General features: G+C 38.8%; 1 protein-coding gene across 1 annotated transcript in view; it reads left to right on the top strand.

The window, feature by feature from the left end:
* Positions 1–18,825, top strand: part of LOC120630843 — a 224,764-nt gene that overhangs the window by 169,051 nt on the left and 36,888 nt on the right. Inside the window, exons 4-5 of the mRNA XM_039900141.1 lie at positions 15,287–15,495; positions 16,920–17,092. Of these exons, the coding sequence (XP_039756075.1) occupies positions 15,287–15,495; positions 16,920–17,092 (382 nt within the window). The remainder of the gene's footprint in view (positions 1–15,286; positions 15,496–16,919; positions 17,093–18,825) is intronic.

Here is an 18,825-nt window from a genome sequence, read left to right as displayed (position 1 = left end):
TAAATCTAGTGGTTAGTACTTCCATTCCATTTCACAGGGACCCAATTCCACGGAAACGGTTTCTGTATGTTCTTAATTCTATGGAATTAGGTACACGATTAATATTGAAGCATAAAAACCACTCCACTTTGGTAGTGTTACTCGAACAGGCGATTAGTTACTTCACTCCATTTGCAGTTGACAGTAACAATTTTACCTCTAATGTTCTAAACGTTTACTATAAAATGAGAAAAATGTGAAAAGTTTGTGAGCTAGTAACATTTCAACACTGTGAAATGAGTTTTGTGTTGAGCGTTTTTGCTTTTTTGGACACAATGCACTGCATGAAAAAATGGCTGAAAGGGTTCTGTATGTGGCTAATTCTGTGAATGAGATAAAAAAATTCCTTAACAACTTTGTTGTCTATAGCTCTGACTACCATAGTATGTTTGCAATAATTATGACGATGACACAGTTATGACTTGATTGACATACATTTATGAAGCTATATAAGCCTAGTTTTTAGTATTTCGCTTCTCTTTTACGGGGACCCAATTTAATTCGCGTCACGCACTAACTTTTAGGAATGAAGTGCCGATTGAGCAATTAAAGATCACTTGCTTTCACAGTGACGGAAAACATCATAATGAAACCTGCATGAATGAATGTAGGAATTAATGGATGAATACAATATTGTACACCACAGAGAAAATTCACAGAGATACAAATACAATAGCACAATAAGGTATAATTTACAATTTGGCGGCCCTATCGCTTTACACTTCACAGGGCATGCAAGGAGCACGTCCTGCAACATGTCGCCCTGTGTGCAGTTATATGAGGCGTAGGTGTTAAGACTATATACACCGGCAACTACGCACTTCAAACCAGAACATTGCAACAATGCTGCTTAGCGGCAGAAATAAGCATGGCGATAGTACTTCCCCGGACTAGCTCTGTCACAAAAAGCTCTCGTTCCAAATATCTAGTAGCATATATTCGGGGGCCAAGCAGCGGTGTGCATAGAGGGTATGCACAGAGTATGCAGATTATATAAAATGAAGAAAATCTCCAGTATTAGTTATAAATACTTGAGGGTAGGCTTTTTATAACTCTTACAATGCCTATTATAAACCTTTTATAACTCGTATTGGATACTTCTTCATTTTATATCGTCTGCATACCCTCTATGCACGCCACTGGGGCCAAGTAAATAAGTCTAGGTCTAGCCGCAGTCCATAAATAGCTAAGCCCCTGGCACGTCTACTTTATCCCTCGCCACTAAAATTGAGTTTAACTCACTTAATTACCACGGACGACGCTGCAAGACGTTTATTTTTTAATTTGATCGTCGTGTACAAACTCTTTCGGTTTTAATTAGACTTTGGTTTGCTTTTTTTGATGTGATTAGACCGGGATCTTGTGTTTTTGATTTGGTCAATACAAGCCTGGAATTAGATTGTAAATAAATAAATAAATAATAAATAAATATACTACGACAATAAACACATCGCCATCTAGCCCAAAGTAAGCGTAGCTTGTGTTATGGGTACTACGATGACTGATGAATATTTTTATAAATAATATACATAAAATACTTAAAATATACAAATAAACACCCAGACACTGAAAAACATTCATGTTCATCACACAAACATTTTCCAGTCATTTGAATCGAACCCACGGCCTTTGACTCAGAAAGCAGGGTCGCTGCAAACTGCGCCAATGGGCCGTCAAATGGTATTTTAACCTTGTGCTTCTGAAAACAAGTTTTTTTATTCTACTATACGTTAGCCTTTGACTGCAATGTCACCCGATAGTAAGTTTAACAGAATTACAAAATACTGTTGAAGGGTGCATAATATATATCATAAGGAATCATCCTATAAAAATATGAAATCAAAAGGAGCATATTAATTTTTAAATACAAACGAATTCAAAACATTCTAAGTATTTACTTGTGACAACCCTAGTAAAGATAAAAGACCGACACGCGCATAGTACCTACGCTACGCGACACGTACTAAATAAAGTGATTTTTTTGAACATTTGATTTTCATTTTGCATGTGATGTTAGGGCTGTATCTGATTTCATTTAGTAAAAACTATGGCAGTGGTTTAATCAAAAACTCAGGTTTTTGGTTTTAGAGAGGATAAGTCTCAGAGGCAGTACATAATGTAGCTCTAAAGCCTGTAAGTAATATTTCGGCTTTCATTTACACGTTGTATAATATTGACAAACATTCATATCACTTGCCTTTTGGGACTTTGTCGGGCAATATAAAAAATATAAAAGTCATATTAATTTTACCCACCCAAATACAATCATATTTAACTTTTCCCACCTACTTGGCCCGTTCGTACATTTCAGGAATAAAACTCGATTTTGAAATATTCTTCATTGGTGCTATGCCTTATTGGCCTTCCATGATAAATGGGCTATCCAATACTGAAGGATTTTTCTAATCCGACCAGTAGTTACTGAGATAATCGCGTTCAAGTAAAAAAAAACCTCTTTAGTTTTATAAACTAGTAAACAATAAGATAACTTTGTCAATATTATTGTCCATTAGACAGTCAAATAATGTCACGGTTGTCCACCAGTTAGTTTCACGCGTCGATGGATAAGTGCGTGCCAGCGTTGCGAAAGGCATTTACAGTTGAGTAATTACTATTTTTTATTGCTCAAATCGGTCTGTTTGTAAATAATTTACGAGCCGAATGAGTTATAGTATCGATTTATTAATTTTGAGGAGACAAATATTGATATACACAATTGATTTGTTGTCGCTTTTATGCGGAGTTACGTGCGTTTTTCAATTTAAGCAATTTAAATAGCTTGCTTTAAACGGTGAAGAAAAATATCATGAGGAAACCTGCATGCCAGAGTGATCCGCTAGTAGTTACTTAAATCAAAGGAGTTTTGTATAAATTTGTTAGACTCACATTCGATATTTCGATTATCGTGGTATGTACGACGGGACGGGACTGACCCGTCGTCCCGTCCCGTCGTGACCACGATCCATGCAACTTGGTCGAAATATCAAGAAATCCCATAATAATATCGTAGTATGTACCCATTGAACTATTTTTTTTTAATTGTTGATTAACCACGAAATTCTTAGTTTAAAATCTTTACCCACATTAATGTTTGTACGTCGTTAACCCAGGCGCACACATTGGCGGCACAATATAGTACCCCGTTCCACGAATCACAAATCTTTCCCAGTCAAATCTACCTGCGGCCGTTTAACTTAATAAAGGCGCCGTCAGAAAACTCAGCGAAGAAAACACAAGGCGAAAAAATGCCCAAAATTCGACACAAAGCATTCGACAACTGGGTGCAGAGTTAAGCCGTAAATTGGAGGGTAACGCGGAAAAAATATCAAATCGCCCCGCGTTAGGGTTGTGTCACTTTCAATATTTTCATTTTTTTAGTACTTTGGATAAAACCCATGAAGATCTGTAAATTTTATCTTAGATATTCTTTTATTCCAGAAGGCCCAGCAGCAGTTTTTTTTGTTGCCCTAATGCTACGTTAAGAGGGTTTCAAATTCAAAAATCAATCTCAAAAATTCTTTATTCATGTAGTCCTATCACAGGCAATTACGCGTTCATACACATTACACATATGTTCATATAATTGTAAGGGGATGGTGTTAACTTCGTTCGCCAACTTAAACTTAAAGCTACGAGGGTTTCAAACGCGCCCTGGTCTAAACTGATCTGCGCATAACTATTCCTTATAAACATAAAAACAAAAATTGTTGGTTTTCATAATGAAATATAGATTGTAAGTATTGAGTAGCAACCCTATCGCAAACCAGGTTAGCTCTGCGCTGACAAAGCTACTCGGATATAGGGAAATACATTATTTGTTCCTACATATACGTTCCCATGTAGTTTTTTGGAATTACATTTTAGTCGAGAGAGGGTTCTTACACGATAACTTCTTCGTCGGCGTTTATTTTGGGTTTTTTGAAAACTCCCTTTATTTTCCTGGGACCGTCCCCAGGATGTCAATATAATGCAAAATTTCAAAAGCCTAACACAGGTAGCTAACCCTAATTTTTTAAATCCCACTAGTAATTTATTCAGCAGGTTTTCGAGTTAAGTATTACATCGAACTCCTGAATGCAAGCTACATTTGTGCCGATTTTTATCTAGATCGGTTTAGCGGTTAAGTCAAACATAGGTAACAAACATACAGACGCACACTATCGCGTTTATAATATAAGTACGGATACCATCACCATCATATCATCGATGAACGTCCACTGCTGGACATAGGTCTTGTATGGAGTTACAAATTTCAAAGTCTGTGGCCAAAAACAAATACGTATCTAAAAAATATACATCCGCTTTGAAAGGCAAGTAAAAAAAGGACCTAGTGTTTTGAAGTTAGAGGACATATAGAGCAAAGGATCGTACAATGACCCGACTTCAATATACGTGTATATTTTTTTAAGTGGCATTTCTGTAGGTATTAATATGTTACTTTTGGTTTTAAATTAATAAATTCAAATTCAAAAATGTTTTATTCATGTAGACCTTATTACAGGCACTTATGAAGCGTTCATACAACATGTTACACTAATGTTAGTGATGGTTAACTTAAAACTAAAGCTAGGAGGGTTCTAAAAGCGCTCTGAGAGCATACAACAAACTTAGCCAGGTATTTTTTTTGTTATCACCATCTATCTCACAGTCTAGTTAATGTTGAGCCGTGAAGTTAGAGCAATTCATACCCAACATTTTGAAACTATTACAGCTTATCAAAGCTCGCTAAAAAAGTCACGAAAACCGTACGAAGGAAAAATAAATGCTGCGTAATATTTTCCGAAAATAACCAAAATATAGCAAAAAAGCTAAGCACGTAGTTTACCGTAAAAAGTCCCCAAATATGGCCACTGGGTCCATAACTTATGTATTTAACGGACCTTTGGAAAAAACAAAACGGCTTCCCCGAGGATTTCTCTCAGATAACGGCCACCACTTCAGTAGCACAAATACGTGTGCAGAATTTTCACCTTTATCTTTTCAATGAAAACGAGTACATTCGTGTGATGATATTCTTAAACGAATGAGTGGGAATTGTTGTACACCTTTAAAGAAGGTTGCTTTATAGTTTATTCACAAACGCTTAGCATGAGTTGTGTATGAAAAATAGTAACATAGGCATAGATATATATATATAGAAATACGGTGCTCCGGCGTTCAACGTACAACAGAAGGTTCCTGCCCACCAAGTAAGGAGACAAGCCTAGAAGAAAGAAGAAAAAGAAGAAGACTGAGGTTGCTTTCTCCATAGTATCACAACTACTAACCATATAATTAAAATATATACTCTACTTGACGAGAGTAATTGAACTGAAATCGATTAAAAATACGTCATGTTGAACTTTTTAATCGACTTTAAAAACCAAATTAGGGTTCTCAGTTTGGCGGTTTTCCTTTTAGCATGTCATATACATATTTTTTTTATTGAAAACAAAGAGTCGGAGTTATTTGAATCCTCATCTTTCTGGATATCTTGGTGGTAAGTGATGCACTGAGGGTAGCGGACCAATCTGTTAGCGAGAATTTTAGTCATACTCCTAATCGGTTTCTACGCGACATCGCACCGGAACACTAAATCGCTTAACGGCACGTCTTTGTCGGTAGGGTGGTAACTAGCCACGGCCAAAGCCTCCCACCAGACCAGACCAGAGTAAATTCAGAAATTTTAAATCCCCAAATTGCAACTTAAATTCACAGCACTCACCAATGCGCCAGGGAGGTCGTCAAAAGTTTAGTGTTAAAAAAACAGGGCTTCATCATCGTCGTATCAACCCATTACCGGTCCACTACAGGGCACGGCCCTTTCTAAAAAATTGGTTGCCTGTAAAGTCGGTATACGGGCGAAAGTTTTACGTGACAACGACTTTGAGTGGTAAAATAATTTTAATGTGAATATTCATTCGTATAGTAGGAAGAAGGATGAAATAATAGTAACAATTTAAAACATTTATTTACACAAAGAATTATATTTAAAACATTAATTTATACAAAGAATCTCGCACTGAATTTCATATTAACAAAATTTTATTTTTACCTTTACATATACATACGTATTTATAAACAAATATACATACAATAACTTGCAATACATTTGCGTACAATGAAACAGCGTTTACTACAAAGGGACGAGTGCCTTTCACTTTTTATCTCTGTCTCTCTCGCTCTTAGGCGGGCGCGTGCCTCTCACTCGCTCTCATTGTGAGCGCATAACGTGAGCGGAGCGTAACGCAGTTTCTTGAAGTGTCACCCGGCAAACCAATTTATAAGACGTTGTCACGTCAAAAGGGTTAAAAAGGCTTAAGTTGTGAAAAATGCAACCACTCACAAAACACTAAGCAGCATTGTTGTGTTCCGGGTCTGAGGAGTGTCTTGACCGGTGTAATTACAGGTACATGAGGTTTAATACCTACGCCTAATGGTGATGGACACAGGGCGTCATTTTGTGGGACGTGTTCCTCGCATACCCTGCCAAGTGTTGCTAATGTATATAATGCTTGTCATTGGTGTCAGTTGGCAGAGCCCAAGCGGCGACGTCCGAAGCATGTCCTTGACGACCCTGACGATAAAATAACTACAGACAACGTGTCCCAACAACACTCACTCGCAAAAAACACAGCGTCTTCACCGGTTAAGACGAGGGCCCTATTTCTGACGTCATGCGGACATGGTTCCATACCACGGTCACGGGGGCGTTCGGATTAAACAATGATTAGTCCAAAAGTCCACCAACACTCAGATAAACGTCGAACCTAGCCGAGGTCCGAGCCCTCGCAGGAGGCACCCTCGGTCCGACGTCCCCCATTCTCCTCCACGATGTCGTCGAGCACTGGGGCTCTTCTCATGGCGAGCTATCGTGCTCGCCCCACTCCCCCATCGACGCCGTAGCAACCCCTCAGGTGGTTATCGGCAAGTGTCCATCGGAAAAATAATGTCAGTTGGCAGTAATAAACTAGCTACGGAGCTATACGGTAGTTTCATTCTCACTCACCGACTTACTTGTTGTTCTGCTTATATACGACGGTTACCACTTACAAACGGGGGACGGACAAAGCATATGACATGCTTTGTCCGTCAATTATCACTATACAAATAAAAATAAAAGAAAGAATCCTTGAAAGAAAATGAAATAATCAACTTCAATCCAACGTCAATAATGTCCGGCTGGTCCTTGATACATGTCAATGTACATAGGCTTTTTGTTTGGGATTTTCAGTAAGAGATGCTTAAATGAAGTTATTTGCTTTTGTAGGGATTTATTCGAGTGTTTTTGTGAGAGGATGTGTTTTATTTATTTACCGAGTACTCCGATCGGTTGAATAAGGATTTGAGGAATATAAAGATGCTTAAGGCTCTTTCACAATATCAACGGGCTATGATTCTCTGAGCCAACCTGGAGTTCGATTAATTGGTGTTTTTGGCTTGTGTGATAGAGTTATAGAACTTGTAGAGCATTTTGTGACGGGGCTCGTCCGGGGAAGTAATAGCTTGCGCCATGCTTATTTCTGCCGTCAAGCAGCATTTAGAAAAACAGTGTTAGTAAAGGCACATTAGACTTGACAAATACCTTTCAGGTATTACCTGTCGGGCCACTTTATAGGACGTTTTCCTTGCATGGTCTGAGAAATGTTCTCTGGTATGCGATTGTTTACCACTTCACGTAAGGTGAGGACCTCCCTGGCGCAACGGTGACCGCTGTGAATTTAAGTAGGAGGTCCAGGGTTTGATTCGCGGCAGGGGCAATTTGGGAATTCTTAATTTCTGAATTGTCACTGGTCTGGTCTGGTGGGAGGCTTCGGCCGTGGCTAGTTACCACCCAACAAAGACGTGCCGCTAAGCGATTTAGAGTTCCGGTGAAGAAATCGATTAGGGGTATGACTACCATACTCCCTAACAGGTTAGCCCGCTACCATCTTAGACTGCATCATCACTCACCACCAGGTAAGATTGCAGGGGAAATAAGTGGGCTGTTTATTTGGTTCGTTAAGTATAAAATGGTGGTGATGATTATCACCTTCACGTGATAAGAATCGCCGAAGCTCTTCTACTTTAAGGAACTGGCCCGGAAATACTTATAACCTTTATTCCTCTCTCCTTTTCTAGAGGAGCTCTATGCCCAACTGTGGGACGTTAATTGGCTGAGAATGAGTATTTCAACATAAATATTTTTTGAAATCTGTGAGTTTGTCACAGTTCAATAACATGCCTATCGAAGAGGGCTCCGCACCTACTTCCGAAATATGAATCCTTTATGGGACGCCCCTATGAACATAAAGCATCGACCTTTCCTTTCGTTTCCTTTCATAAAACACAATTTAATACCTGTGTCAATTCACCCAAATGCTGTCGACTTTGCACCCGTACGTATTGCTTAGATTGTAAACATACCGGCGTAAAAGACTGCAACAAACGCGCGCGCTTTGCAGTAACCTTCACTTTTACATTATTTATAAGTTACCGAGTAAAGTGTCGGGGAAAATCCCACCCTGTGGCCTGTGGAATTTTAATCTTAACTACGGGTCGTGTACTGCCATACTGACGTCGAAAATGCATTAACGCGTTACGATAAGTCTAGTCGGTACGTAGTTAAATTTCACCTTTATACTATAAAACTAGTACATAGCAGTGGCCTGCATAGAAGATATGCACAGGGTATGCAGATGATATAAACAAAGAAAACTTCCACTTATAAAAAACTTAAGATATAGGCTTTGTAAGAGTTATAAAAAGCCTACTTTTAAGGATTTATAGCTCGTACTGGAAATTTTCTTCATTTTATAAAAACTGCATACCCTGTGCATACTCTCTGCACGCCCTCTATGCACGCCACTGATACATAGCATGTTGAAAAACCAAATCGGTTTGGTTTGTTTTATTTTCAATTACTATAAAATTCATATTTGCCCTGTTAGGCATGTAGAATGTGCTTTGCACCATTAATATGTCCGACTACAGACCATGATTTCAAGGCCTCAAAGCAGCCTCTGTTTAGGCAAAAAATGGTTAGATTTTAAATTATTAAGGTTTTTTCAATAAAGAAATTCCGACACCATATTTAGGAAATTAGTATGGTTTTAGACGAGAGCATGCTAATTGCTATGTCGTGGCCACCGTTTGTTATCACTTAAGTGGATAATAATCGTATAGCCCGCCAACCTACTTTTGTGCAGTTTAAAGGATCTTGAGAGAGTCGTGAAGGGAAGTTCTAAATCCCTATACTCTATAAAAGTGAAAGGTTGTACCTACTCAGCAGTGAGGCAGAATGGTAATGAAAATAGCTTAAAGCGTTTTAAAATCAAACTTTCACAAATATGTTTACGAATGGAAATCGTCAAGAACTCAGTAAAGGACAAATTGTATATTCCTCGGGGCTCGTTAAACATGCGAACAAGTAATAAGTTCAAAGGAAACGGGTGCGTTTCCTGTGATATGAAGCTACTCGAAAAATATCTTTGTTGAATCGAATCTTCTTAACGCACGTCGGGACATTAGGGATAGAAATCTTTATGATAAATGAAAGTTATTAAAAAAAATCTAATTAAAAAACAGCTTTCAATACAGTGTCCATCATCCTACTATATAGTCTTGCCCTTTCATGTGATAAATGGATACCAATATTGAGGGAGTTGTGAAAAAGAATGTAATCCGCCATATTGCGGTGGCGTCATATTGGATCGATTTCCATCATCCATAGCTAAGAACACTCTGGACTAATTAAACAAACAAAACATAATCAAAATTGATTCATTTGTTCGAAAGCGATGCCACAAGCATACACACACACGCACAGACACGACAAACTTGTAGCACTCCGTCGTTTTGCGTCGGGGATTAAAAAGAAACGGGCGCGTTACGTGCAATATGAAGCTACTGTCGGGAAAGGAATTTACAGTATACTTATTTTTGAAATACAAACATCCCCTACTGTTAAGTGAAGAATAAATGTCGTTTGTAAAAACGTAAAAGTATTTTTATATATACGATTCGATAAGTCACTAAGCCTGAGATGGAGAGAGCTATGCTGGGAGTATCTCTAGATTGAATCATAAATATGCAGGTTCGTAGAAGAACCACAGTTACCGTTACAGTAAAGTCGCAAAGCTCAAGTGGCAACAGGGCGGCACATAGCTCGGAGAACGGATGAACATTGGGGTCCCAAGGTTCTGGAATGGCAACCCCGCAGCGTTGGTCGACTCCCAAAGAGGGGGACCGACGACATCAAGCGAGTCGCTGGGAGCCGCTGAAAACAAGTGGCCTAGGACCGTGGATTTCGGAACTGATGATGATGATGAGGTTAAAACGCAGTCAAAGTCTCATTGAAAGTTGTATGATTGATGGAGAAATTAATTTAGAATCTTAAGTAGTATCACTCGTTTTTCTCGCACGTCCGAAGGTTGGCTGGTAGAAAATGTTTTAGCAATAAGTCCCCCTTTTGTATGCCGTTTTTTTTGGGGTGCCATGAAGTGAATAAATTCTACTATATATACCTCTATATATATATGTATAAAAGAGAAACTGTGTGGGTATGTTCCGTATAGGCTCCGAAACGGCTGGACCGATTTCAATGAAACTTTCAGGGAATCTCCGGATTGACCTGGCGAATAAAGTTTGGTGACGATCGGAGCACTACTATTTTTGAACTGTCAAATACAGCTTTTATTTGCTATGATGATATTCTATTGTTGGGTGTACATGGGTGTAGATAATGATCTTCACCCGCTCGAGAAGAGAATAGAAGAGAATGAATACGGAGAGAAATAAATGATTTAATATATGATGAGACTTAAATTAAAAATTTAATGATGTAAGTTTATTGTTTAAATAAAATAAAGCAAAATCTAGCCCGGCGAAGCGGGCTGGGTACGCTAGTATATTATAAATGTGAAAATGTGGATGTTTTTTACTCAATCACGCAAAAACCGCTGAACGGATTTGGATGAAATTTGGCTCGTATTTAGCCTCTGACATGAAAAAGAATATGGGCTACAATATATCCCGATTCCTTAAGTAGTTTATGTGGGAAAATTGAAAATTGTTAACGAGCGAAGCTTTAGACAAAATTCTGAAGTCCACGCTAGCAGACGCTAGTAAGAAAATAAATAGAAGCAGATCTTCCTGTAACAGAGCTCGTCTGTCATACTTTTAGTTATTTCTGGCACTAAGCAGCATTTCTGTGCCCATAAACTATTTCAGTTTATGTGCGATGGTCTTCCACAAACTTCTGCGTGGACAGTTAATAATTAGAAAAAAAACCGAATCAAAAATAAACGAGCAAGTTGGCATAAAAGTTTGTTGTCAAAGCATAGTTTAAATGATAGGCCATGACTCTTAAAGCTGATATATTATTTTGTGCATTCGCCAAGAAATATCTCACAATTTGTCCCATCCCAAGGTCTTTTCAGAGTCACGTCCGCTATTTCGGACATACGTGACAATTTTGCGAATCGCCCCAAATCATTCCACCTTAGTAACTGGTAACTTAAGTGAGGCCGCTCAACTTTGTATGTATCTTCTAAAAGTTCGTGTAATTCCGTTTAGTAGATGGCCAGTTAGCGTCAGTTTAAATCATGCTCTTTAAGCTGATATATTAGTTTGCGAATTTACCTAGATACGAGTATAAACTAAGATCTCGCAAAGCCTTGATTCAAGCATATTTATTGGCTTTGTTATATATATTTAGTGTAGGATTGCTGGAAGGCAAAGTTATAGGTTTATGACAAAGTTGATTCCCCCGATTTTTTTTTATTCACTTACAAATGAGCCCCTCATCTTAGCCTTAGATTGTAGCGGTCTATCTTGCAGAGGAAAAAAAAAAAGAAAAATCCATACTGCTTTAGCTCATAATATATTTACTGTGGTGATGTTGAGGTCCTAAACTATATGCTATCACGTTTATTTTATTTTATTTTTCTTTTATTAGAAAACCAACAGTTGTAGATTCTAAATAGTTAACAAATTGGTTGACTTAAAACTAATAACAGGTTTCCACAGATAAGTCTTATATAAACAAGGGTACCTGATAGAACCCAGCAAAACGCAGCAAACTATAACTAAATATTAAGTTTACCTAGGATGCAACAGTTTATCTACTAAGTTGCGACGTACACTGTTCATATTACCATAAAATAAGTCAATTTCGGGGTCATTGTAAACAGAATTAAGAAGGCGAGAGACACGGATTACAAAGTAATTAAATCTATTCTTAGTTTTAGTTAAGGGTACGTGCAGAATCTTTTTATGCCTAGGTAACCGTGAGGGTACAATAAAATCTAACTTAGTAAGTAATTCCGGACTATCTATTGACCCTCTAACAATGTTAAGTAAGAGACAAAAATATATATAGATTATGCATATTAAATACCGTCCCGCCTCAAGGTCCTTGCAGACTCCTCCTAGTTGATACAAACGTGACAATTTTGCGAATTGCCCCAAATCATTCCGTCGTGCCAACTTAGTCGGAGTCGAAGTCCGCGACCGCTGAATACGGAATGGGAGTTGGGAAACTTTGTGTAGTTAATATTCAAGTTGTTCGTGCCGGTTTAGTTGAAGGAATGCGGTTAAGGATTAATATTAATAAACAGTTTACATAAAGAGTTCCAGGGCGCATTGGTCTTATGAGTTGACATGGGCGTACCCAGCTTGTGGCCTAGGGGACAAGTCTGATTTTCAGATCAGAAGGTGAGAACGTCAATCAAATTTGTGTGACCGAAGCGGCCTTATCACTCATAGTGATTTCTAAGTGGCAACCGTTATGAGGAATTGACGCACATGAATCGGTGCGCAAAGTTCTAAAAACATACATACATATTATTAATACACAAAAAAGAATAATATATATAAAATAAACGTACGTCTGCGGCTGTTTCATCCAGTTGCGTGGAGGGTATATAAAATAATAAAATAAAGAAAACCTCCAGTACGAGTTATTAAAACTTAAGGGTGGGTTTTTTATCAATCTTACAATGCTTATTCTTTAGTTTTTTATGACTCGTAATGGAGATTTTCTTCATTTTATATCATTTGCATACCCTGTGCATACCCGCTATGCACGTCACTGGTTTCATCATACTTCACAAAGAGACCTACATGAAATATTATATGATGTTTAGTGCCACACATGTTCCTACTAGGCAGGTAGTTAAATAATTGTTAAGTTAAATTTGACCATCATCGCCACAGCGGCGGCTGGCGACTTTAGCGCTTGCCCACAGCGCAGTTTTATTTATAACTCGTACTGGAGATTTTCTTCATTTTGTATTATTTGCATACCCTGTGCATATCCTCTATGCACGCCACTGGCACCTAGCACAGTGTCCCGTGAACGGTTGTTTGAAAAGTTAGCACTCAAGGCATACACTTCCCCAGCTCCCCAAAACCTGGGTTCGCCCATGCGAGTTGAACTACAACCTAAATAAACTTTATTAAAATTGAGAACATTCCATTTTTACCTAAGTAAACTTTGTAAAGCTCTCTTGAATCGTCAAAATGTCTTTTAACAGAGAATGTTACTCAAGAACAAAATTTAAATATAATTAATAAAAGTACCCTAATTCAAGCTCAAGGACGTTTCCCGGAAAAAGAAATGACAAGAAGCTTTATTATTTACTGCCATATTAATATTGTAAGCGGAAAAATAAAAACGCACCTAACTCAGAAAAGCCAATTGAGCGTGTCGGGGCTCAAACTCGGTCTCCACGAAAGAAATTAATTTCCAAATTATAATTTTATTTAAAATTCTTGAAATTAGTTAAATATCCTGTCCCACTCAATGTAAATCACCCAATTCGGCCAACAACCAACGAACACAGATAAATCTGTGTACCTAATGTCTAGATACATTCAATTAAAAAAATATAAGTACCTTTCCTTACAAAAGCGGAATCGTAATATTAACTGTCAAATACATATACCTATTATCGAAAATATTAAGATATGAACTACCGGAAAAGACATGAATCTTTAGGACACATTTACTAATTACAATTCGTTACCAACATTCAATTTTAAACTTTATGCATAATATACAAAGTATATTTTACATAAACAGCATTTTGTAAGAGACATTCTGTTTTCTATCTATTATCTTCCTGAAGTTAGTAAAATCTGAACTTTAAAAGACAGCGAACAAGACTGAAGTTTGCTTAATAGAGTTAACAAGGGCGACATGACATCCACTACATCAAAATCGAGCGTTCCATTTTCAAATTAATTCCGAACCGTTTTCTAATTGGCGCGACGTGACTCGTCTGTGTTCGGCTCTCGTCGGCTCTAATCAGCGTGTTTGAATTTCGAATGTAATTTCTATTCGGGGCTTTGTGATTCCCCGTTTGCTTTGTTAAATTTAAATTGTGTGTAGTAGTGTCCATTGATTTATAATGTAGTACTACTTTAGCAGCCAACGAAATATCAATAAGCTCGTTGTTAGTCACTCGTGTGACAATAGTATCATCATCATCATCATCATCATCATCATCATCATCATCATCATCATCATCATCATCATCATCATAAAAACCTCCTTCCAAAATAAGAAGGGGTTAAGGCCGTAGTCCACCAAGCTGGCGCAGTGCGGACTAGTGGACTCCACACACCTCTGAGAACATTATGTACAACTCTCAGACATGCAGGTTTCCTCACGATTTTTTCCTTCACCGCTGAAGCAAGTGATATTTTAATTACTTTAAATGTTCATAACTTAGAAAAGTTGGAGGTGCGTGCTGGGACTCGAACTCGGCCCCCCGAAAGTGATGTCGAGCTCCTACCCACTTGGCTATCACCGCTTCAATGCAAAATAATAATATATCATAGATTAAGAGGTTTATTCGATTTGTTGAATTATTTTAAGTGAAGTTTCCAAACACAACATGGTTTCTGAACCATGGCTATTCTTTGACACCGAATGTAGATAGCCATAATTGTAAGTTGCCTTCAAATACATAACGCAATTGTATCTGCCCACCGAGTTCAAATGAACTCAGTTGGAAACTTAGGTTGCAGAATGCAAAATATAGGTTTAACAGGTTCTTTGGTGGCAACTTTCTACAGTGGCTAGCTTAATTTGAGACTGAGATACAGAATCGGCCTGAAAATACTCACTGATTGACTTGTCACTTCCAGTTCCACTGAATGACCCAGCGCATCGATCGGGACTCGAAAGGATTCGGGTATCAAACGCGGGTGAAGTGTGATTGAACAAGTTTTTACGGTATTTGGCAGAGCACTGTTTTGACTAAGTATTCTTTGTCTCCAGATTGCGTCCACCTCCAGCTCTACAAAGACCTGAAGGAGCGGCATAAGAATGGGCAGACGAAAGCGTCTCTGTCCCTCCAACAGTATCTGGGCTTCGAATCCGGCTTCACCGTCGACAAGGAGTCCAACACCCTGGCTATACTTTGCGAAGATGTGGTACCAGTACTCGCTTTCGACACCAGGGAAATCCTCATACAGTGGCGAGTGAAGGTATATTATCGTCACTCTGACTAATGTTTTATTATGTCGTCCGCGTATTATTTGTAAGAGTCAAATTTGACTGCTCCGTCATAATTATCAATCCGTTATCACTACAGCAAGGCGATTTTGGTTCACAGTTGTTTACTTTGACATAGGCGAGATATTTGTGCTCTGTTCACGTATAAAGTCCCAAGAAAAGAAGAAGAGAAGTTAGATTTGGGGTTTAGGACAGTAGTCTCAGAAAATGGCCAAAAAAATTTAGCTACCGTTGACTGCAATCTCATCTGGCAGTCTAAAAGTAGCGGGATTACCCATACCTACTCCTAATCGGTTTTTACGAGACATCGTAATGGAATTCTCATCATCATCATCATCGACCCATTACCGGGCCACTACACCCATTACCGGCCCACTACACCCATTACCGGCCCACTACACCCATTACCGGCCCACTACACCCATTACCGGCCCACTACACCCATTACCGGGCCACTACACCCATTACCGGGCCACTACACCCATTACCGAGCCACTGCACACATTACCGGCCCACTGCACCCATTACCGGGCCACTACACCCATTACCGGCCCACTACACCCATTACCGGCCCACTACACCCATTACCGGCCCACTACACCCATTACCGGCCCACTACACCCATTACCGGGCCACTACACATTACCGGCCCACTGCACCCATTACCGGCCCACTGCACCCATTACCGGCCCACTACACCCATTACCGGCCCACTACACCCATTACCGGCCCACTACACCCATTACCGTCCCACTTCACCCATTACCGGCCCACTACACCCATTACCGGCCCACTACACCCATTACTGGCCCACTACACCCATTACCGGCTCACTACAGGTCATGGGGTTTTCCTCCCAGAATGATAAAGTTGAGGCCGCCTAATGCGGATCGAAAACTTCTCACGCCTTTAAGAAAGTTATGGAGAATTCGCCGGCTTGAAGGTTTCCTCACAACGTTTTCCTTCGCCGCCAAAGCAAGTGATGTTTTAATTGCTCAAATTAAAAATGCAAAGATATTCGAAAAGATAGATATACGATAAGATATATCCTAATATTAAAAAATATATATAATATATAGATTACAATACGTAATTCAAGGTTTAGGTTATACCTAGGTTTTGAGTATTTTGTACAAAATTCAATGAATTTGGTCAAATTTGTAAACAATTATTAGCGAATGAAACATCACAGTTTAATGCATATTATTGATATTTCGAGTTAGCAAAATAAAAGTCAGAAGTATGTACCCGATTTGATACTCTAAAATGAGTAACGTTAGGCCCATTTTACTTTGATGGTATTGAGTTTAATAAAAGAAAACGACAAATTATTATAAAATGAAACATTTGCAAACTACGAAATCTTGTAGTAAGGCTACTGATTTTCTTTTTATAGATGCAGCACAACCTGGGCAGCAGTAAGGAATTCGCAGCGGTCATTATATCAGCGCCAAGCAGCACCAACATAAAGGCGGGCCCAGTGAGGCTCCATGCGTGTGGACCCAGACTTGCACTCTGCGCCTCCCGACCTCCCGAAGTGCTGGCGCTTTGGGACATCAAGTTGTTGAGGTATGTCAATATCTATACTCATCCGCGTACCCAGATTCTGGTCTGGCAAGTGAGATTTTTCAGGTCAGATCTTTTCGGTTGTTTTATGAAAATTTCTTTAGACGGCCCTATATAATTAATACTGACATACCTAGCCCGCCATAATTTTTCAAGAAAGTTCATATATTTTCTGCGAGATTTTCAGGGGGGACCTAATAGGCTCTGAAAGTACTGGACCGATTTTACCTATCTTTTACCAATAGAAAGATAACAGAGAAAACGCCTAACGCACGTCTCACTTTACACCCAAGGTCATAATTTTTTTCCCATTTTCCCATTTAATGCTTAGAACATTAGAGGTAAAATTACTGTCAACTGCTAAATGGTATGAAGTGACGGACCGTTTGTTCGAGAAACCAATTTAAAACGGAGTGGTTTTTAGTTAATATGAGTCATTTAGGTACACGGTTTCTGTATGTTCTTTATTCTGTAGTTATGCCCCATTTTTTAAGAAAGCCCTACGAGATCACAGACGGCGCGTGGATGGTATTTTTTTCTACAAAACAAAGCAACGCGTACAAAAACGCGGGCAATAGCGAAAATATCCTCAAAACGTATAATACATCCAACCGCTTTCACCTTCTTTTCCATATACTTTACCCTTATGGGTCCACCCTCAACATCAAAGCGCAAAAACATATGCATGGGATAACCCTTTATGAGATTAAACCGCACCGAAAGCGGTCGATCTCCATTGTCGAGGGCCCCTAATCTTCCAAATCGACTTTCTCTAAAAACAGCATCAATATTTCATTTGACTACAGTAGGTACCTTTAGTACGAAAACCATTTGCTAAGATGGTTTGCTTTTCGATTTCTGAATTATCATACCTATATCCCATCCAACTGTACCGTATTCATCAGTACAAAATAATAACTCAAAGTTTTCGCTGCGGGTTCTACCAGTAAATGTATTTTAGAGATAAGAAAGAAACAAAATCTATTTACTAAGAAATCTCGCACCACATTACTTCACTTTTAAAGTATTAATTAGGCGCTAAGGACTGGAGCCTTAGTACTGCGAACACTTTTGTTAGTTTGTTTATTATAGACTATGTAAACGCAGCGTTGGTCGGCCCCAACGAGGTGGACAGACGGCATCAAACGATTCGCTAGGACCCACTGGAAACAAGCGGCCTAGGACCGTGGATTTTGGAACTCCCTACAAAAGTCCTAAGTCCAGCATGGACTTCAATCGGTTGAAGTGATGATAATGAGACTTTGTATCATCCCAATTTTCATTGATTGTAACTATTCAATTATAATTTTTCAAAGGCGTGTGGGATCCACCAATCCGCACTGGGCCAGCGTGGTGGACTAGGGCCTTAACCCCTTCTCATTATAGAGGAGAGCCCTGTAGTGGGTCGGTAATGAGTTGATATGATGATGATGACGATAACTATTCATAAGCGATCATAAATCCGAACACTATCCAATTACAGTAATCGCATAAAAAAATACCACTTTCAATTTTTTCGGTTTTTGGTCTGTTCCTTTGGGTTTCCCGCAATTCCGTTTTTCTGAACCACTCAGTATTGAAGTGAACGAAACATAAAACTATTTAACTTCGGTCGAGCCATTTAAGAGTTCTTGCGAAACTAACACTTGGCAATTGATTTTTTTTTTTATTTATTTATTTTTTATTTATTTATCAGGTTTACTTACAAACACTTACACTAATACAACCGTTTTTAA

Source organism: Pararge aegeria, chromosome 17, assembly GCF_905163445.1.
Source record: "Pararge aegeria chromosome 17, ilParAegt1.1, whole genome shotgun sequence".
Classification (NCBI taxonomy): Eukaryota; Metazoa; Arthropoda; class Insecta; order Lepidoptera; family Nymphalidae; genus Pararge; species Pararge aegeria.
The sequence above is the reverse complement of the archived record's forward strand: the minus strand, read 5'-3'. Positions and strand labels throughout refer to the sequence as shown.